Source organism: Lemur catta, chromosome 8 (assembly GCF_020740605.2).
Source record: "Lemur catta isolate mLemCat1 chromosome 8, mLemCat1.pri, whole genome shotgun sequence".
NCBI classification, from domain to species: Eukaryota; Metazoa; Chordata; class Mammalia; order Primates; family Lemuridae; genus Lemur; species Lemur catta.
The window spans coordinates 53,746,020-53,768,390 of NC_059135.1; the positions used below are offsets into that span (position 1 = coordinate 53,746,020).

Below are 22,371 nucleotides of genomic sequence, written 5' to 3' on the forward strand. Positions count from 1 at the left end.
CTCCTTCCCCTGAAGAATTAGGTGCTTTTTACCTATCCTATTTTTTTTTTTTTTTTTTTTTTTTACCTTTTGCAGCCAGGAAGTTTGGATACTCTCTACTTGCTTCCTTAGGAATGAAGCAAAGATATATAAATACAACCAATAAACAATTATTCCTTCCTTGGCTTAATTCAACAATTCTCTCCTGGTTCTGTCTCCGAGACATGAAATTCTTAACAACTGACACCATATCTCATTCAACTTTGCTTCTCTAGCATCTAGCCCAGGGAGGCACACGTGTCCTTAATAGGTGCTTGATAACTGGATGAATTTAATTTAATTGATGCTAAAGTGTAATCATCTCACCTAGATCAATTATGCAACTTCTGCTTTCTCTGACTTTGTTATAACAGTGTTTTAATTTAAAAGTGTTTGAGAGGAAAACACAGAATTCTTGAAATTGGTTGGGTTATAAAAAAAAGCAAAATGTTTTTTCTTTCTTAGTTTTTTCTCTTTTAAAGCCAGGATTAGAGTAAAGGTAACAAGAGGTTGTTTTGACATTATGATCAAAAGACAAGACTGAATTACTCAACCTCTTTCGCCTCTATCTCCAAAGAAAATGATCTTCACACTGGAAAGGACAGATGAAACCGAGATAAAGTGCAACTGTGACCCGCAACAAGCAAGGGGAAGGCATCTTGACACCTGCATTAAGCTCAAATCTTGAGGGCCAGATAAGCTGTACCTTAAAATACTAAAGAAAGTATAGATATAATATCTAAGTTACTGTATCTCAGAAATCACAGAAAATAGAAGAGGTATCAGTATCAGAAGACTAGAAGTGAGAAATAGGTTCTAGATATAAGAGACCAGTAATCCATTCACAAATCTACCAATTATGAAACAAAGTAGGATTACAGCAAAGGCTCCAATTCTCATCAGGAGGCATGAGCTCTCCAAGTCCTAAGAACATAAAATGCCCAAGAGAAGCTCATTTTCACTTGTGACCCAGCCACTAGACTGGATCCCAGGGTCCCCAGTTCTACCATCTTCCAGAGGAAGAGAGCTTGAAGAGGAGCCCCAAGGCCTGGTCTCTGCTCCACTTGCTGGTCACATGACCCCGAGGGGAGACAACTTTCTTTGGACTCAATTTTCTCATCTGACTTTGAGACGTGGGGACCAAGTGTCACAAAGTCAAAGAGCAGAAGCCCTGGAATCAAATACGGGTTTCAAATCCAGGACCCCAAATTACATCTCCTCCAGAAGTCTGCTTGTTTGTAAAATGGATACGATGTCCACCTCAGCATTCTTCCCACGTTTAAATGATAGAGTATAAAGAATCTAGTAAATCGTGGACATTAATTAATGTTAGTCCCTTCCCTGTGATGTGTTCTCTTTCCAGCTCTAAAACCCCAGTGATTCTCAGAGTTGCCGATTTACAATTACAGAAAGTTACAGCTGCTGCCTTCAGTCAGAGATGCAGAGAAAGGATTCTCAGGGAAGGTGTAGTTTACTTAAAAGTCCCTTATGATGCCTTATTGGTAAGATGTAGAACGGTGGGCTGGACTAACCTGCAAAAATAACATAAAGCCAGGTGACCGTATGTCCTGGTGAGCCCGGGACAGTCCTGGTTGACACCACTTGTCTCAGCATCCTGCCCAGTTTGGATTTATCCCAAACAAATGTATTCTGACTTGGATGATAAATTATAAGGACACCCTAAGGACCACTATATTTCAGAAGCCAGAATGACCATGAAGGCTCACTAAAATTTTTGGCTAAATGACTGACGCCAGAACATTTCCATAAGTAGACTGGCAGATTAAGGTAAGAGCAGGAATTCACAACATTTCTTTCTCTAGTCTCTTTTGCAAAACCTTCCCATTCATGATCCCGGCCATGACATGCAGTCATTCTGCCTCAAGATCCTGATAAAGGTCCCTGTGGGTTCTAGACTGCCCTAAGCAATCCCTCACTGGCAGTTCAACACAAGGTTCTGCGCCTTGTCCTGGCAAATGTTTTTGTTAATTTCCTGGATGAAGACACAGAGGGCATGCTTCTCAGTTTTAAAAAAAGATAAAAGTTTGCAGGAATAGAAAGTTGAGAGACCAAATGGTCAAGATTCAAAATTACTTTGCAAACTGAAACAATAGGCCCAAAGCAAATCACATAAAATGTGAGGATACATTTAAAGTCATGCTTTTAGATTTTTTTAAAACTGCTCAAGGACAGGATACTGGAAGCATAGCTTGACAACGAATTCTGATGAAAACATCTGAAAGTTTCAGTAGAATACTAACACAAAAATAGCTGCTGCTAAAAATTCAAACACAATCCTCAGCATAAGTTTAACAAACAAATTTTAGGCTGGACTGACAGAAGTGTGGGTGCTGAGATGCTGGGAGGTAAAGGCCCCGGTGTAAGTGGGACTGAGCAGACCACATCTCAGCTAATCTGCCCAGCTGGGGGTCACACTGCCCACCAGGGCCAGGACCAGTTCAGCTGTGCCCCACCTGCCGGATAACTGAAGAGCTCGGTGCATAGCTCTGTAGAGAATAAGAGACATGTCCAAGGAGGCATGACCGTTTATTTTAATCATCTGAAAACCTGCTACGTGGCCAAGAGACAGCACCTATTTTAGACTTGTTCCAGTGGGGCATAACCACGGACCTATTTTACAAGGTTCAATTCAGGATTCATACATAGAAGAGATCTTTTCTAATAATTGCACCTGGCCACCTGTGGCATATGCATTCCATCACTGGGACATTCCAGTGATGGCTGTAGCCTCAGGGACAGCGTAAGGGTCTCTGTAGGGCTGCAAGGTGCACCCATTCTTTCACAGAGCCAACAACTCTCAAATCTACATGGCCACTGCTAAACTAGATAACCCCAGATTTACTTCTTTTTTTCAATGATTCTATTAAAATACAGCATCGGGTGGCAGCACGTGAAGACACTGTCTGTCTTTTCTTTAATGCGAGTAATAGGAATGTAAGGGAAATAAGCACCAAAGAACATAACCTCAGCCCTGGGCGTAGGGCAGAGGGAAAGGGGACTTGCTCTGAACCTGAACGAAGCTGGGGCACCTCTCACCTGAGTGCCTGCATTTGGCAGCTTGATGTTTTCGGCAGCGGCAGTCACATCGATGGAAGCGCGCACGAGAATGTCCAAGTAGTTCAGTTTGGAATATTCCTGTTTGGAGACAGTTAAGTGAATGCATTAGGGAAGTGAGAAATGTTCTAGGCGGTGGCAAATGACTTCCAGGGGACAGCCTCACGGGAGGGCCACACCTCTAGAAACGTGCTGTTCCATAACCTGGAGCGCAAAACCAGAGAGGCCTTGCTGTCCAGCCCTCGCAGCGGGCACCTGATATTCACACAGTTCACGTTCACGCTGCAGTTCTAGGGAGAAAAAGAAGACCGGTCATCAAAAGACATCGTTCTGGGGAAGTCCTTTCCCTCATCCCTCATCCTCTGTCAAACAGTCACAGCTCTTGAAAAATACTTACAAGGGTCTGATATTTTCTTTCAGCAAATAAAGAAAATTTTCTGTTATCATCTCTCTGTTTTTCAGCAATTTCCCGTTTTCTTCTTGAGTTGTGGGATTCCTAAAAAGAATTATATCCAAAATAGTTCCACATTATGTGATTCTTTATTACTGCCATACAAACCTCTTGAGCATGCCCTCCCAAATAATGCTAAGTTCAGATAATCAACAATTAATATGTACCCCTTTCCTGTCAACAAAGGCACAGAAGTAAGTGTAAAACCAGCAACTGGGATTACCACTCTAACTTCAAGTTTATCGATTTATTCAAAGGACGAGGTTTACTTAAGTAATTTATTCTTACTCTGACCTTCAAGCTCAGAGAAAGAGAAAGACGCTTTCTCGTTCCTGTGTGTCCCCACCAAACTGTAAACACTGAGATCAGGGGTCAAATCATATTCCTATATCCCGAGCACCCGGCTCTGTACCTAACAAGTGGTAGACAGCACATCGTGAATGAATAATTGACACCAAAGAACAGAGAAAGAAGCAGAAAGACCCATTATATGACTAAATCAGAGCAAAACACTGAAAAGTAAGCCGTAACAACTATTAAATTGCATTTTCCTTAAAGCAAAGATTAGGAATAATGGACCATCTTGGTGTTTTTGGAGGGAGGTGCACTCATCTCTGAGGACCATTTTTGGGGGTCTGATCATTTTGTTTTTAAAGTTGATGAGAAGCAGATCATGCTAAAAAGCCACCAACTGCAACCACTCATCATACCCAGTCATCTTAAAATATAGGAGAAACAGATATGCCACGACAAAGCAAAATTTCACCACACTGGGACATAAATTAGCCAATTATGTAAGTGTGGAACAGGACAGGGACGGGTGAAGATTGCAGCTTTTAAATCGGGCAGAATGGAGCTTGAATGCAGAATCTGTCTCTTAACGGCTGAGTAACTCTGAGAAAGTTACTTAATCTCTCTGAATCCCAGCGACTTCCATGAAAGGGCAGAGATAATCAAAACACCCCACGGGATGCAAACAAAATGCTTAGCATAGTGCCTGAAACACAAGTCCTCAATAAATATTTACTATTTAAAAAATTAGAATGGAAAAATTTCAAGGTCATTTGCCAAGATGCCAATATCTTTTGTAACGAGTTTGGTTCTATACTTGGCGTTAACATTGGCTGGACCAACCCCAGGAGCATGTCTCAGTCCTTTTTATTTTATATATGTCTCACTGCGTCATAAAGCTTCAGAAAATGTCATTTGCCTCAACAGGCACTGAATGACTGCCTCATGTGCTCTAACAGTCACTAAGCAGCAAAAATGCCTCAGCCCGACTCGGTGACTCAACTGTAAGAGAGAAATTGTGACAACCAAAGAAAAAGTCAACCTGCCAGTTTCCTAAGGATAGTAACATATTCTCCTGAAAAGTTAGTTCTCTTATTTATATCTACAGAGACATTAGGTAAACCCACCAACATACCTTTAGGTTCAGGAGGTTTATTTCATTTTGTGGCTCACAAGTTATCTTTTCCAATCCTTTGGATTCTACTTTCACCAAATAAAGCAACCATTTGCCATTGCTAATTTCTTTTGGCCACTGAATATTCAAAGTTGCTGTGCCAAGGTTTTTAAGAGGTTTACCTAAGTTAATTACCTGTTAGAAAATAATACAAGAGAAAAAAGGTAAAAAATATCCAGCATAATTCTACAACAAAAGCACAGGTTCTAAAATTAGACTATAGATAGGATAATCAAAATAGAGATTTGTGATTAAAGATTCTTGTCAATAAAAACAGGAAAAAAAAAAAAGGTCAAAGATAAATGATTGCTAATTCAGTCCAGGAACAACTGCTGTGGGTAACAAAATCAGCAGTGTAGATACGCTATGTTCTCACCATGCCCAGGGAATGTCACATGTGCATTTGTGAATCGCTCTCTAAGCGCCCTGCTCGGCAGATGACAAAGCCTGTGCACCACCAACTTGCTTCTGGAAGAGCCCATTCACTGCAAAAATGAAGCTGACTCTGTTCCAGGGGAGACTTTGTATAAAACCCCATGACATCCATGAATCTGACTGTCCAGGCTAGGAAGGAAACAACTTCCTGCAGCATAAGCCAAAAGCAGGAGGTGAGAGCCTTCTTTGTCTGTGTGCTGACTATTCTGGAACCCACAGACTTCTTCTTCAACCACACCTGCAGAGATCATAACCACCACCACTACCCATCCCAACTGTGTCTATAATGCTAAGAGACACACGAGAATTCAGCCTCTTCATCCTGCTGGAGTCAGAGATGGGTCCATTCTTAACAATTCAGACTTTCTTTTTTTTTTTTGGAGACAGAGTCTCGCTTTGTTGCCCGGGCTAGAGTGAGTGCCGTGGCGTCAGCCTAGCTCACAGCAACCTCAAACTCCTGGGCTTCAGCGATCCTACTGCCTCAGCCTCCCAAGTAGCTGGGACTACAGGCATGCGCCACCATGCCCGGCTAATTTTTTCTATATATATTTTAGTTGGCCAGATTATTTCTTTCTATTTTTAGTAGAGACGGGGTCTCACTCTTGGTCAGGCTGGTCTCGAACTCCTGACCTTGAGCAATCCACCCGCCTCGGCCTCCCAGAGTGCTAGGATTACAGGCGTGAGCCACCGCGCCCGGCCAGATCCACCGCGCCCGGCCAGATCAGACTTTCATACCTTAACGGCCACTATGCTTTCAGGAATGTGACTGGAGCCATCCAGACCTAAACCCACAAGGAATTATGAGTAGACCCTGTATCAGGTGTTTATGTTCTCTCCACTGGACAGAGAGTCACTGTGAGTGCCTAATTTGAAACGGTTGGTTCAGAGCCAATCATGGTTCAGAGCCTTCCTTATTGGCATATACCAAATCTGTATTCACACCATCACAAAATTGGATTTGTGAAGGGTAAACAAACATTAATATTCTTTAAACCACAAGCAATAAGAAGACCTCATAATGGAAGAAGAAATAAATCGTAACACATTCTAAAGCTGAATATAAATTACTTTGTGATTTTTCTTTGCTTTATAGACTCTGGGGGAAAAAATCAAGTATTACTTTGTTTCTGTACCACCTATACATGAACACTTTCTAATAAGAAAGAGACCAAACTGAACTGGATTCTGATCAAAGTCCTATGTTGCGTGACTGGTTGTTTTCCATTCCGGAAGATAAAATGTTTACTATAAGCCAGTATGTTGTTTAAAAACTGGCAAATTCACTTTTAACTGAGGATTTGTTTATATTGCTTATTTATTGTTATTTATTAAAATTACATACTCAAGACCATATCTAATATATGTTAGCTTCTGGTATAATAAAAGAACCAATCAGTCCAACTTACCCTGAATTCATACTCTATTAAACTTCCCACTTCATCTTCAGATTTCATAGCTTGCTCACCAACAACTGTACCTCCAAAATACACCTGGGAAGGTTTAGCAACTCTGTCAAATTAAAAACCACCAGTTTTAGTAAGGGCTGTAAATGGTTCTTTCAAACATTGATTTGTTATGCTAAACACAAACACTTACCCAGAGACCGATAAAAGCAGTTCAATAACCACTTTTGCTTTAGCTATAATTGAAGCCAAATTATCTTGATTGCTTGTTCTGAAAATGAAAAGGAAACAATAGGGTTTTATTTTAACAGTCAGTTTTCTCATTACAATTACATTTCTTTTATGAGTTAGATCAGGGCTAATTCATTGACTACTCATGTTTTCATGCAATAATTCTGAATGGAAAGGCTGCAGTAACTCTTACGTTTCCAACTTCAGATTAATATCCAGATCTGTGGTGTCAAAGGTGACCTCTGTTGTACTTAAAATCAAATAAAAAGTAACCTGAAAAAACATACATAGTCATTAACACAGGCCATGCTTATAGACACAGTAATGGAATTAAAGACAATAAAATACAGTATGTGAAGGCATCACCTACACTGGAATTTCTTTTAAAAGGATTTCCAAGATCACAGTCCGCTTGCGAGCCATTCTGGTTGGCAACACAACTCAACTGTTTCTCCTATAACAGAAAATCACACTAGGTCACAATACATTCATTTGCCACCCCAGGTTGGTTTTTCTCTCCCAGCTGGTCTCTAAAGTACTTACGGGGAAGGCCCTCAGTTCTCTATATGCAGAATAAGTCAAAGTGTCTGGGAATGTTGCAATGAGTTTAGCTTCATGTGCATCATCACCATCTTTTGCAGGATTCCTTGGATTGGAAGGGCTGTTTGTCACTGTTATTTCTAAAGCAATATCCTTCTGATCTTTTAGAACTAGTTCTGGAACACCTTTTTGACTATTAAAAAAACAACAAACAAAAAGACAAAGTCCTCAATACATTTCCAGTAACACTTTTTTTTTTTTTTTTTTAACAATAAGCCACAGTGAAGCCAGAATCGTTTTTGCTAGTGCTATAGAGCGATTCTTACATTGGGAAATAAGAAAATTTGTCTTGACTTCCTTCTCTGGTACAAAATTTGTATTCTAGTTTAAGGTTGCTATTACACACATTGTCATCTCCACATCCCTCTTTTAAGAAGTGTACCTGCAGGAAAACAAAACCATTGTCATTTATGCCATTCAGGACTCAGAAAAGCATCTAACTAGGTGACTGGCAGTTCATTTCCCTCTGTGACAAATACCATTGCAGAATTCAAGTTTCAATTGTACTTTGCCATGCATCCAACTCCCATTTTGTCCTTCAACAAAACTGTGTCTTAAGAACACTTTGACCAGGGGAATGAGGCAGCACAGTGTAGTAAAAAGTGTGAGCCTCACAGTTGCACAGACCTGGGTTCCACACCCGGCTCTGGCACTTACTTAGCCATGGGGCTTCGGGCAGGTCATCTAACCTTTCAGAGTCTAAGCTTCGTCATAGGTTGTATGGGGATACTGCCACCCTACTTTATAGGGCTACTGTAAGAATTATCAATAATGATGATGCTAGCTAATCCACGATTTACATATTTTAACTCATTTGATCCTTACAATAGGCCTCGGAGGAAGATACTATTATTAGGAGTCCCATTTTACGGATGAGGAATCAGAGCTTAAAGTCAAATAAGCCAATGGCACAGAGTTATCTGGCACAATGCTAACGGGTACTCCATAATCGCACTGATACTTAATTAGGAAAACTGTTTCCCTGCTTACGTTTAACATGGCTATGGAGCTGGGAACGCATATAAGAGATAGTAACATAATAACAATGAATAACATCAAAATGGAAGTATACAAAATGTAGGGAATTATATTTGGTGACAAGATTGACCAAGTGTAGATTTAGGCATCAGCTCCTGAGCCTAAGGCAACGAGTACTCACTTCTGTAAAACTACATCCACAAGCCACCACTATCCAGTAGCCACAGAGTGGACACTCTATCCCCAATTGGATTTTGACAGCAAGTACATAATGCCAAGTCAAGATGTCATAGCTTGCCAGGCAAATCTTGCATCTTAAGCACCCTAAACCTGAGCAAAAAAGACCTCACCTTTATGAGGTATCCAGCAAGCCATATAATATAAATCTTTCTTCCAAGGATGACTTAGGGATACACTAAATGACCATTTTGTTGCTAACAATACTTCGCTTTGCTGAATTTGACATTCCTTGATTTTAATGTTCCAAGTAACAGCAATTTGTTTTCTACATTTTAATGTTCTCAATGGTAAAATACAATGTATTTTTCTTTCTATATACAGCTACAGGAGAAACGATGTGAGAATATAAGCTCTGCCAATTATAGTCTCAGTAAGTAACAGTAGCCAAAAATGATGAAAAATATATGTGGTCCCAAGTTATATTTCATGTTTCTATACTCATTGCTAATTTGGGAAACAAGCCTTCTCAAAGTTTGCACATATTAAGCATATTAATACAAAGGAATGACCTTTAAAGCAACTCACTAGTTCTACTGCCTTCAAAGCCATTTGATTTAGCATCATAAGGTGACAAAAACTTCAGCCATACAAAAATCAAAGACTTACATCTGTATGAACAGTCTTGGGTTCATTTGAATTCAGAATTGGAAGAACTTCTGGAAGTGAATTCACTCGCCTACGAGAGGTTGGCTCTTTGATCTCCACTGAAGCAGTTATGGGAATGGGACGCAGCTTATCTCTGATATTTTCCTAAAAAGTCATATAGTTAAGCATGGTATAAATGCTACTGGAGAACTCCAAAACAATGATTTTGTATTGATTAATGGGTTGCTACAATAAATTTCAGAAATCTATATATGTCACCATAAAACCTACCTTCTGTCCTGTTCAAAAAAAAATGGAAGTGGCTGTCTGCAGCCCTCACCTGTAGCCAGAGGGTTTCCTCCATGCACATTTTCTGCTGCTGCCTATTCAGAGTTAGTTCTTGAGTATACCTGGGCTCAGAACCTTGGTTTCGAAAATGAACTCTCGATGACAGGCCAGATTTTCTTCTTTCTTTTTCAGCTTCAAGTGTGCCCACAATTGCTAGATAAAATTAACAACATCATATTAACTTTAAGTGCATTCGTGCACAATCCAGCCACAAGTATGTTGAGCTCGTTTTAAAATATTTAATTCCTTGTAGAATAACACTTTCCCCACTGCCATTGTTTCCCTTTATATTTCTTAGTAATGGACACGTGGATGATTGTGATGTTTCAAGTCAAGCTATCTTTTCCTTCCTTTTCATGTTGGCGATGTTTCAAAGTTAAATTTTCATTGGGCCACCTGGGGGAGCTCAAGAATAAGTCAAAACCTTTCCGCAGCAGCTACTGTTAATAAGAATCGATCAGTTTCTGGCTGAATTTCATGAACTCACGGAATACTAACAATAACCAGAGGGGCCAACATTCCTGAAGGGCCTAAACTAGCTCTCTCCCTTTCCAAATCCGATGCTTAAGTGTTCTTGTGCCTTCACTGTTCAGAAACGGTCTTTAAAACAGCAGCAACTCCTGAAACCAGAATCGGCGTTTTAATAGCATCACCAGATTCTTATACATATTGAAGTCTAAGAAGCACTGATAAAGGATAGTTGTCTAAACAGAAGAATAATACACATTAGAGAAGTCTTTTGACAGTAGGATGAGACCTTTATTTTTTAAAAAATGAAAGAATTAAAAGGTAAACTCTATCTCTTTTAGTGGCAGGAGGGCCCATTTGTCAGCATAATATAGCTCTCACAATCAAAGTTTCCAACCTCCACCAGTTTAGAAGAACAGCCTGCTCTTGGTCACCTATACTAGTGGAGCTTGGAGGCAAGCCAGGATTTGGGGCATCAAAATCTCAGTTCTTGACTTTAGAATGCATTCTTTGTTGGTTCACTGGACGTAGCCACTAATTACGTTTTTCGTGGGCCAATACTTAAATTACTTACATTCAGTAAGCACTCACTAGCCATCAAAAAGGAAAGCAAACCAAAGTGTGCAAAGGGCCAGAGAAGGCAGCCTCGAGGATAAAAATCTGTTACACAAAACAGAAAATGAACAACCCATATTCTAATATTCATATTAGAGTCAGACCTTTTTGGGAACATCTATTTTAATACCTCCTTTTTGCAGATAAAGAAATGGAGGCTTAGGGTCATACAGTGAGGAGCAGAGGCATCACCCGCTGTGACGTCTCTATCACCAACACAGAAGACACTGCCTCACACAGCCTCCTAGCTGTCCGGGACTCACGAGGCTCCAGGCCTCTGCACGAGGCCCCTGCCTTGGCTGGCTGTGCTCCCTCCTCCCCCACCTCCCCTTCAGATCTCAGCTGGGCCCTCAACTTCCTACAGGAGCCTGTCCTGGCCTCTCCCCGTGATCTAGAGTATTCCAGTTTCTCCAATCCCTACGCTTTGCTGTGACTTCCTGCCTTCCACAGTGAGGCAAAGCTGAGGACAGGGGCCACGTCAGTTTTGCTCACCACCGCACTCCCTACATGATTTGTAGGACAGACAGACAGAAGTGGGAATAACTTGCTTCACGTGAATGTGTGCACACCTACACACAATTTGACATAGTTCTTATGCTGAGACAATAGCTAGTCAGATATGTAAGATCAAAATTCAGAAACACTGACAGTTTTAACAATAATTTTTATGTCCATTCAAAGAATTCTTAAATGTCACAGCTGGCAAATGCTCCCCCATTTTAGGCCTCGACATCGTGCAATTGTGAGTGACCTGCTAACTTCACAGCAAACCGGATAAAGGGCCCACATGCTGAGTGCCCCTCACGGCGACAGCATGGAAGGTGTGGGTACACAAAAACCATTTACCTATGAAACCCACTCTACCTGCCCTAACCTTCCCGACAGTTCACAGCAACTTCAAATCCTTGCAGGCCCCCTCTGCTGACCTTCTGAGGTGCAAGCCAAGTAGAACACTCACTATAGGTCTCTGTATGTATGGAACACCACAGCTGAGGACCGCTGAGTTAAAGAACCTGGTAAAATAAGAAACTCACATCCTTGGATACCGGGGAAAGATTTCAGCTGTATTAATTTAACATAGCTTTGTGCAAGCTCTGTTTTATTTCATTTAGAATTTCCCAATGCTGTGCAAATATGAGCAACGAAAGCCAGTGTTCTCTAAATGTCTTCCAAGGAAACAGTGCTACCCATAATAGACCATCAATAAACACTTGGTTAATGGAGTAGTTATATAACATAAAAGTAATACACGTGGCATCAAATGCTGCATTAAAGCTAGGAGAAAGCTTGTAATTTTACTTCATAAAAATGATTAATGTGGGGAAAGACAAGGAATGCTATGATGAGACTTCACATCTATAGTCCAACTGAGAGTGATTTGAAAAAATAACCATCAGAATAGAATAAAAATGTTTTTCTCCATTGCCTCTCCCCTGCCTAGTCAAACAATCACTGTTTCTCCTTGTCTCTCTAATCCACTCCCAACAATGGTAAGGACCTGTTATTCAATTGGGCAAGTGGAAGGCGCTGCCTTTGGGTAAAAATAACACAAACGATAGTGAAAGGATGACAGATCCTGAGACGTCATGATATACATTTTCTCGTCATTAAAAGCCACACAAAGAACTGCTTTCTATACCCGACAAAATGCCGACTGCATCAGAAAGCAACGTCAAAGGCCCCGGCGCCCCTGTGCACAAGGTCCTAATGCACCCACTGTAAGAACGCTTTGTGCGAGGCAGGTGGTCCCACTGGGGAGACCACACGGCAGGAGACAGCCCTGCAGAAGGGGAGATGAGGACACCACCTGAGGACAGCTTAGAATCTGGAAAGATGAAGGCTAAGAGAGCCTCTGACAGCAAGAATTGGGTGAAGGCAGACTTTTTATTAAAGACACAGCATATTGATTTAAACCGTTAGTCTTCATAATTCACTGAATCTTTTTATCATAGGTCAGTATCTTCATTCTGTTACCTTATTGGGTACGTTCATTACTGTCACCCAAGAACTCCATATAAAATTAAATAATTATTACAGTACAGCTACACAGAGCCCTGACCTGCATGAGCAGACTCCCCGTCATGCACCCTAGTCCTTAATGTGGTTATTTTTTTGGTTTCAAATAACATTAGATTATGTGAATTAGGTTACATTCTGGGATATTAAAAGGAACATCTTTTTTTTAAATAAAGAATACAGAGTAATACTCTAGATAACGGGAAAACTTGAGAGAACTCATTTACCTCAAGGTGTAGTAAAGACTGGCAAACATACAAAAGGACAGAATGACAGTGTCCTTCACAAAGTCCCTTGGTGGCATACATAATGCACGAGAATGCCGAGCTGCTGGGACCATGGATGGCCTGACCTGCGATGGAAATTTTCTCATTCTTTTCACCTCCTCTTCAAAGAAAAGATTTTCTTTAAATTCCCACACCCCTACACTTGACTCTGGAGCCACACCTGAAAAGGTGCGGCTACTCCTAAAACAAACCACAGAAGACCTTAGCTATGATCACTGCTGTTAGCCATGTCCAAATTTGTGTCAAAAACCCTCTTATGGATTACAAAGAAAGGAAGCAGAATAAGATCTTACAAACGACAAACTGCTTTTCACCACATTTTCTCATTTCATCTCTGCCACAATCCTATGTAGTCATTACTATTAGAGGTATATATATATATATTTTTAACTGATGGGAAAATTAAAAACTCAGTGTTAAGAGACTTGCCCTGTGCTGCAGGCTCAGGCAGCATCAAAGCTGGAACCAGGAGCACAGCCCAAGTCTCTGACTGCTCAGGGCCACCCTGCAAATTCCCGTGGGGGCCCGCACTTGGGAAGCCAGGTCGGGTGTTCTGGGCCACGGAGGCCTCTTCGGGAGCGGACCGGGAGCGGCGAGAGCAGAACCTGGCAAGGGTGCAGCGCTGTGCTCTGGCTCCTGCCGCTCCCCTCCCACCACCACCCTCCACCTCACGGCCACAAAACCAATTTTCCACACTGCTTTTCAAAGACAGAAACAGAGGAAACGGTTGTGGTAGCAAATAAGTACTTTTCCGAGGCATTCATTCTGTCCTAAACCATCTGCTCTGGAAAATTCAAACGGAGACTAAATGGAGAGTTTTTCCTCTCTCGCTGTGCTGGGGCCTCTTGATTAAAGGGCAGACAAAAGATACCCTTCATTCTTTAAACAAGAATTTATGGACCCATTTTGGCCATTGCAGTTTTATTTTCCTGTGATTTATGCAAAACTTTCAACCTGGCAGACAGAAAAAAAATATATATATATATATACATACATATACTTAAATGTACTGGGTACTTACATATCGAAGGATTATAACCTGCAGGTTTGGCAGTATATTCAAAACAGGCTTTAACCTTGAGGCTGTATAAAATCAAACACATATTTCTTAAAAGATGCATCATCGCAGTGGAAAAAGCCCAACACATCCCCACCTCTGATCCCCTCCAACTGCACAGAGGTGAGTAAGATGTTCCATAAACACTGACGGGGCCTCTTCCCTTCACCTGGCACTCCTGGGACCTCCCTGTGGCTCCTCGGGGCAACAGGGTCACCACAAAGCAGAGGTGGGAACCTGAGGATGAGGCCACCAACACAGAGGGACGCTCACCATATCCCACTGGGCGCCCCGCACGCAGTTTTCTGGCGGAGGTCAATTCTCTTAGGAGTTACTGTGATGGTTTTCTGAATATCAATCACAGGCCGGGATCTGAACACAAAGGAGAGAAAAAATAAGCTCAGCTTGTTTTCACCTTGAACATGAGGTTAATTCACATACTAGGTGGCATCCTTAGCTGCCTAGTATATCTTAAAAACCACAGGGAAAAAAAATATTCACACATGTGAATTTCTGCCCCATTGCTGAAGAAAACAAGTATGAATAGCTGTAAGTTTCTATAAAGTCTGATTGTACAGTATTTGTTTAAATTCTTACAGACTTATGAGTACATATGCAACATGTTTCAGGGTTTTTTTGCAAATATTTTGTCTCCATCCCCACCTGAATACTCAGGTACCCTTGTATGTTCTTCCAAATACATATCAGTCTGTATGTGCTTCTGTTAAAAATATTTAAAATTAAATATAAAAATACACGTATAATTTCAACTAAATGGGAATTTTTAATGCTTATTGTTCTGTATGTTGCTTTTTCTCGTTCATTAACATTGCTGAAGTCTACTCACATTTATACACATAGACCTAGTTCATTGTTTCTCACAGTGGTGGTATTGCACTGTGTCTCAATATAACCCCCTTCATGTAACCAGTCAGTCCCTAATTGGTAGACATCATGTTGTTCTGCTCCAACAAATGATGGTACATACGTCTATGCACACTCCTGAGTTTATCTGTAGGATAAATTCCTAGCAGAATTTGAATTAAAGAACATGTGCATTTTTAATTATGAGTAATCTTGCCAAAATACCCTTCAAAAAAGTTACACCAATATACACCTAACACCTGGGATGCTCAGAATCAGGGCGTCTACAACCTGTGAACCTGGCAATGCAGGAAATCCTGAACTTGTGAGTCTCCACTTTACAACAGTTGCCCTTCTTCAGCCTCCCTCCACCTCCCACTCCCAAGCTTAAGTCTCTGCTTCCTGCTGCCAAGATTGAATACAACTTCTCTATCTCCGCAGTATCTCTGTAAGCAAAAACCTGAACCTCTTAACCTCTTTCAACCTCTTCTCTGCCCACCCCAACGGAAACACTCGAGCAGCTAGACTCCCACACCTCATCCCTGCTCTCCCTCTAAAAACACCTTTCTCTCCCCTTATGTATCTGTTCCCTGTTCCCTGCAGCCACAGGGCTGCCATGGGCTATGGCCTGACCTCTGCCACAGGCACAAGAAATGGGGGGTGAGACTGGGATGGGGAGAAATTTCTTCAGCTCCCACCTCCATTGCTCTCTGCCAGAACCCAGAATTGGGTCTAAGGTTTCACTAACCACGAGGATTCAGTTAGGCTGACTTCGGTGGGCTTGTAGTAAATCCAGCCATCGGGGGAAACAGTGTTTTTATAAGAAAATGCATTCCAAATCCCAAACAGCTAGCTCAAACCTCTGGAATCAATCTATTGGTAAGCTAGAAAGGGCACGAGTCCATTCACAGCGAAGGCAGGCTCAATACAGCCACAGTCCCTGAGTCTCCATTTTCCTTTATCTCAATTGTTTACCTTTCTATTTTTATATTTAGACACCTGCTACTTTCTAAGATACGAACTAAATACATTCTTAAGTTTTGAGAGCATATTTAAAAGGCAAAAAATACACAAGTATTTTTTAATCAGTTGCCACAGACATAGAGCATTTTACATATCTTAGTATTAATGCTTTAATGTGACATAAATTTCAAAAGAAAATATTTTAACACACATTTGTGCCTAATGTCTACTTTAATTTCTGTTTTATTGGCTTGGCTACCTCATGTTTAATTGGTGTTTATTTACTAATTACCTTGAAGTACTAGCATGATTTAGTGGCCAAAAAATGCCCAGGACTGAAGCTGGGAAGATTTACGTGTGCACATCCTGCCTCTCAGGATCCAGCCTCAAAAGCTCAAGCAAGTCCTGGGCCTCAGTTTCCTCATTTTTAAAATAAGGGGGTTAGCCCTCCTCTTGTTATCAAAGGATTTTTTTTTTTTTTTTTTTTGAGACAGAGTGTCACTTTGTTGCCTTGGCTAGAGTGAGTGCCATGGCGTCAGCCTAGCTCACAGCAATCTCAAACTCCTGGGCTTAAGCGATCCTACTGTCTCAGCCTCCCGAGTAGCTAGGACTACAGGCATGCGCCACCATGCCTGGCTAATTTTTTCTATAGATATTTTAGTTGGCCAGATAATTTCTTTCTATTTTTTTAGTAGAGACGGGGTCTCACTCTTGCTCAGGCTGGTCTTGAACTCCTGACCTCGAGAGATCCACCCGCCTCGGCCTCCCAGAGTGCTAGGATTACAGGCGTGAACCACCGTGCCTGGCCAGGATTTTGAAATTTACTTTCACACTGACTATGAGGAAAGAGGGAACAAGTTTACAGGGTTTGTTAAGTTAATCTACTTTTGAGGACAAGAAAGTAAGGGTATTAGGATATCAATTACACACAGAGAGAGGCAAATATTTGACTGACTAAAGTTCAGCCATCTATTGGGGAAAACTTGGTAACCAGGTTTTAGTACAGGAAAGTCAAGTCTCCTTGATAGTTGAGGATTATACCTCAAAATGGAACTAGAACTTCAAATTGCTATTTGATGGAAACAGCTAAAATAGCTGAATATTATATATTCTTTTACCTTTTTAAAATGTTGAATTATTTTATGGTTAACACCTATACGAGTAGAGAGAAACTTGCATTAATAGGCAGTGCCTGAGAACCACCAGATAGGGCACATTCTCAACGCTTTCGCCTAGGAGAGCAAACAGTACCACACCACTCCCCAGGGTGATGGTTCACATGGCCAAGAGAGGCCTACAAGACTGACGTACATCACCAACATCACCAACTGCTACTGACACATCAGCATTTTCCTGAGCTCTTTCCTTCCCAAATCATGTATACATGTTCATTTATTTAATTGAACTTTTTTTGGCTTCTTCCTTTGACCTAATTAATATCTCAGACACACTCTTCTTCAGTTATTTTCTAGGCTCCTACTTTTGCCATCTGTAATTTCTCCTGTGCTCCTTAGTTTTCACATGAGATGGCTTTCATAGATCTTGCCATTTCACCGAAAAGTGATTTTTTCCACATGCATGACTTTCATTATATCACATAATACTCTCTTCAGAAGTGTCCTGGGGTCGAGTTCTAATTTCCAGGGTTTTTGTTTGGGATATTTTAGATATTGAGGCTACATGTACACCTGGAAGTCTACAGGGCAATGAAGGCACTAAACATACATGGAACAGAGCTTTTTTCACTTAAGAATTTCAATGCACATTATTGCCCATTTCTTTATTTTTTAAGGCATAAAATTCTCTATAATGCCAAATAGCTTTAAAAAAGCAACCAAATGGTTTATTCTTCCTAGCAATTAAAGAAATGCAAAGTAAAAGACAAGATCACATATCACACTGACAAAAATTAAATAGATTCACCATATTCAATGTTGGTAAGGCTATTTGAAAAATTTAGGCCTTCTCATAGGTTGTTATCATGAGCATAAACTATTACAACTTATCTCAGAGTATTATTATATTAATAATTATATTATTGTATTATAATAATTATTATATTAATATAAAAAGGTGCTAATCTACATCCCAGGAATTTTATTTATAGAAATTTTTCTCTTAAAAAACCCATCACATACAGACATATACATGTACTATAGCACACTGTTTATAACTAGAGACTAAAATTTCATGCTGATGCCACGGCACTCACTCTAGCCTGGGCAACAAAGCGAGACTCTGTCTCAAAAAAAAAAAAAAAAAAAAAAAATTCCATTAACTGAGTATTAATTCAATCTCTATAATGCAGTAATATTAAGTTGTTAAAAAGAACAAGATTGATGTACATGTACTGACAAGGAGAGACACCCAACAGAGATCAGACTTTTAAAAACCAGATTAGAGAACAGCCATTACAGTGTGGCCTTTTGACGATACCCTAAAAGTACAAAAATACACAAAACTTAAAAGTTGTTTTATGGATGACGGGAATAATTGGGAACTTGCACTTTCTATAATTCTGTATTAACTTTTTTCAAGAATCTGCTACTTCTAAAATAAAAAAAAAAAATTGTAATGGTGATTTCCAGCAATGATGAAAGCACTGGGAAAAGGGAGACTCAAACACAGCTGATGGGCAAACTAGTGCAGCCTGTGTGTGTTTGTGTTTTGTTTTTTGTTTTTTTTTTTCTGGAGACAGGGTCTCACTCTGTCTCCCAGGCTGGAATGCAGTGGTGTCATCATAGTTCACTGCAGCCTGCAACTCCTGAGCTCAAGGGATCCTCCTACCTCAGTCTCCTGAGTAGCTGGGACTACAGGCACACACCACCATGCCTGGCTAATTAAAAAAATTTTTTTGTAGAGATGGGCTCTTGCTTTCGCCCAGTCTGGTCTTGGACTCCTGGACTCAAGTGATCCTCCTGCCTTGGCCTCCCACAGTTGTTAAAAAGAATACCTGGGATTACAGGTGTCAACTACTGTGCACAGCTAACTTCATTTTGGAAAAGTGCTCAATGGCATGGTTATGCATCATAAATGGACAAAAGCAGGTTCAAAGGCAATATGTACAATTATGATCTCAATTTTGTTAGATATATTATACATGTACGATCACAGAAAATAAAAGACTAGAATATAAATCAAAATCTTGGAGTTGAGTAATAGATGGTGAATTATAGGGTATTTCCTTCTTTATATGTTCTTTGTACTATCAAATTTTATGTTTTGTTTTTTCATCAAAATTAAGGTTTTGAAAATATTTATAAACATTTTCACTAATTTGGGCCTATATTTTCCTCAATTACTTCAAAATTAGCAAGATTTTACAAAATAGGTTTTTATTATTAACCTCAAAAGAAAAAGAAATATCTTCAAAATTCACATAAGCCTTTGAAGTATAGGTATTACAAATTTTAATGCAAAAGGTCAACATTTTAGTGTAACCTGATTATTGAACATATTTAACTAAAGTCAGAGATAATATACCTGAAAACAGTGACTGAATCTGAGAGGGAACCAACAGCAACGTCAGGGTAGGAATTTCGATCAAGGTCCATATTTCCAGCAATTGAATATCCAAAATAAGGTGACGTACCCTCAAGAACCTGAAACAGACAGGGCATCAGACTGGACACGGGTCACCAAAATGAGCTTCTTCGCTATGCTTTGAAAAAGACACTCAAGTTTCTTTTGAGCTGAAGTGTAAGAGTTCACTCACAAATAAGTTATATTAAATTATATATACACATGATATAACACTTCATACATTTCATAAAAATCATCTGTTTATATAGCATCTCAAAGGATAAAAGAGCCAACTTGTGATGAGATTGTTTACTATTATATATTAAGTCAATCAGGTTATTTCAAACCAATCCTCCCCACCTTCCCTATAAAAGTCTTATTTTTCTCTAAAGTAATTTCTAATTTTTGGGTCTAAATTCTCCATGTAATTACAATCATGCCCAGTTTCATCTCTATTTAGTATGCTACTAAAGGAAACAGATAACACGTCCATCTCTTTATGCTGTCAGGGTAGAATTTGCTTTGGATTACTTTCATTTCTAACTTATGTAAGAAATTTTACAATTAAAACAAGCAGGCCAATTGAATTTACATATTTATTTTGAAGCTATCTTAGTGATACAGTTTTAAAAAACAATTCATACTACTGTAGACTTGTAAATAAAATAGTATTTAGTATGAAAAGTCACATAAACATTCTATTACAAGGCAAAAGAGCTGAGACTCTAGCTGTAGAAATCCAGGTTATTTGGTTACCTGTGTTGGTTTGGTATTTATTCCATTTGCAGATCCATGATAAATAAAAACTTTTCCCATATCATCATAAGGAGCTCCAACAGCAATATCTGTTGACAATATCACATTTTAACAAACAATTACATTTTAAAAATACTTCAGTACAGTGTTTTAAAATAAGATAACATAAGCACTCATTATTTAAACAGCCAAATAATCTGATTTCACAAACTCTTATCTACCTGGGTAGCCATCTTGATTAATATCCCCAATATTTTTGACTGCAATGCCAAACATAGAATCCTTAGTTCCATTAAGGCGAACTGGCTTGACATTATTCCATCTGCCTTGCTGGTTAATGTAGACGTACACTGCACCTCCAACTTCACCATCTCTATCAAAATACTGTGGCGCTCCAATAATTATATCTTGCCACCTGAAAACATAATGAGGGGAAAGAACTATGACCCATCAGCTAAATACTAGTAAGCTTAAGAAGAATACTACCAGTCCATGTGTAATAGGGACTTAAAGAGATATATTATTAAGGTCATTAAATATGAAATGTCTGATTTCGAATCAAAAGTTTAGTTTATCATATCTCAAACAAGAAGCAGTACAATTAATCAAAGTATGCACCTAAACTATCGACACAGTTTTGCCATCTTAACGGTAGCTTGCTTATGCCAACAGTGAAGAAGCCTGGAGAGCAAGTGGCAATGAAATTCAGAAACGTGTTTTCCAGAGCTTATTGATAACTGAGTATTTTTCTTGCAAGAAGTGGTCCAAAGCCTGGAAGAAGTGGTAGTCAGTTGGTGCGAGGTCTGGTGAATATGGTGAATGACAGTGAGTTTCCAAGCCTAGTTTCTGTAGTTTGAGCAGCACTGTTTGTACAACATGTAGTTTTGCAAGAGGATTGGCCTGTCTCTATTGGCCAGTCTCGGCTGCTTAATCGCAAGCATCCTCTTCATTGTCCAATTAGTTGCACTAGACATCCACTGCAATAGATCAACCAGGTTTCATGAAACTGTAGCGGACAATACCAGCACTGGACCACCAAACAGACACCATTAGCTTTTTTTGATGAATATTTTGTTTTGGACCGTGTTTTGGACTGTGTTTCGGCACTTCATCTTTATTCAACTGTTCTCCAAATGCTTGCGATTGTCAAAAAAATCCATTTTCCATCATACATAATATATGGTGTAGAAATGGTTCACCTTTATGTTGTGACAGCAAAGAAAGGCAAGCTTTGAGATGATTCCTCTTCCAATGCTCATTTAATTCATGCAGCACCCATCTATCCAGCTTCTTTACCTTGTCCATTTGTTTCAAATGGTCCAATATTGTTGGAATAGTAACATCAAACCTTGCTGCTAATTCACGCATAGGTTGAGACGGATTTGCTTCCACTACAGCTTTCAGGTCATCATTATCCACCTTGGTCTCAGAGGTCACCCACATGGCTCATTTTTAAGATTAAAATTAATATTAAAAGAACAGAACTTCTCAAACCATCAACATACTGTGCATTCATTAGCCACATCCTTTCCAAACACTTCATTGATATTTCAAGCTGTCTGCACAGCATTGTTTCCATGATGTAACTCATATTCAAAAATAAATTTTTGACTTATCCATGGTTTCACAAAAATTGCTCTAAAAAATCTGAAAGAGAATCATAAGCCAAAACATGTGTTTGAAAGAATGAGGATGTACCTTCACAATAAAAAAAAAAAAAGAGTCAAAGTGAAATGTCAGAGATACCAACAGTCAAACTTAGTACTTAAGGAAATTGGACATTCCATACTTAATAACCTAACAGAAACTCAAATATGGAATTTATGATCCAATTAAAACATTTTTTAGAAACCAAGGTAGCCTGTAATAAACACCCCAAGAAAACTATCAAGGGTAAGAATTCAAAGCCAGCTCCTCAAGTCAGAACCGTATAGTAGGTACTCCTGGTAAAGACCTCACCACTCCAGCCTCCCCGGCTGGCACCAGCAGCCACA

At 39.8% G+C, this 22,371-nt stretch overlaps 1 protein-coding gene and 1 long non-coding RNA gene across 5 annotated transcripts in view; one reads left to right on the forward strand and one right to left on the reverse strand.

Annotated features, from left to right (window-relative positions):
* The window catches only part of LOC123643938, a 38,684-nt gene extending 29,209 nt beyond the window's left edge, over positions 1-9,475 (forward strand). The window contains exon 5 of the long non-coding RNA XR_006736959.1: positions 9,218-9,475. This is a non-coding gene — a long non-coding RNA (uncharacterized LOC123643938). The remainder of the gene's footprint in view (positions 1-9,217) is intronic.
* Positions 1-22,371, reverse strand: part of ITGA6 (integrin subunit alpha 6) — a 72,728-nt gene that overhangs the window by 10,759 nt on the left and 39,598 nt on the right. For all 4 annotated transcript variants that reach the window (XM_045559863.1, XM_045559861.1, XM_045559864.1 and 1 more), the window contains 17 exons: positions 20,599-20,792; positions 20,378-20,466; positions 19,583-19,701; positions 14,546-14,644; positions 14,237-14,298; positions 9,822-9,982; positions 9,503-9,646; positions 7,945-8,060; positions 7,622-7,811; positions 7,449-7,532; positions 7,272-7,351; positions 7,041-7,118; positions 6,851-6,953; positions 4,971-5,144; positions 3,491-3,589; positions 3,273-3,383; positions 3,076-3,174 (listed from right to left, as the gene is read on the reverse strand). In XM_045559863.1, coding sequence (XP_045415819.1) covers positions 3,076-3,174; positions 3,273-3,383; positions 3,491-3,589; positions 4,971-5,144; positions 6,851-6,953; positions 7,041-7,118; positions 7,272-7,351; positions 7,449-7,532; positions 7,622-7,811; positions 7,945-8,060; positions 9,503-9,646; positions 9,822-9,982; positions 14,237-14,298; positions 14,546-14,644; positions 19,583-19,701; positions 20,378-20,466; positions 20,599-20,792 — 2,002 coding nt within the window. The remainder of the gene's footprint in view (positions 1-3,075; positions 3,175-3,272; positions 3,384-3,490; positions 3,590-4,970; positions 5,145-6,850; positions 6,954-7,040; positions 7,119-7,271; positions 7,352-7,448; positions 7,533-7,621; positions 7,812-7,944; positions 8,061-9,502; positions 9,647-9,821; positions 9,983-14,236; positions 14,299-14,545; positions 14,645-19,582; positions 19,702-20,377; positions 20,467-20,598; positions 20,793-22,371) is intronic.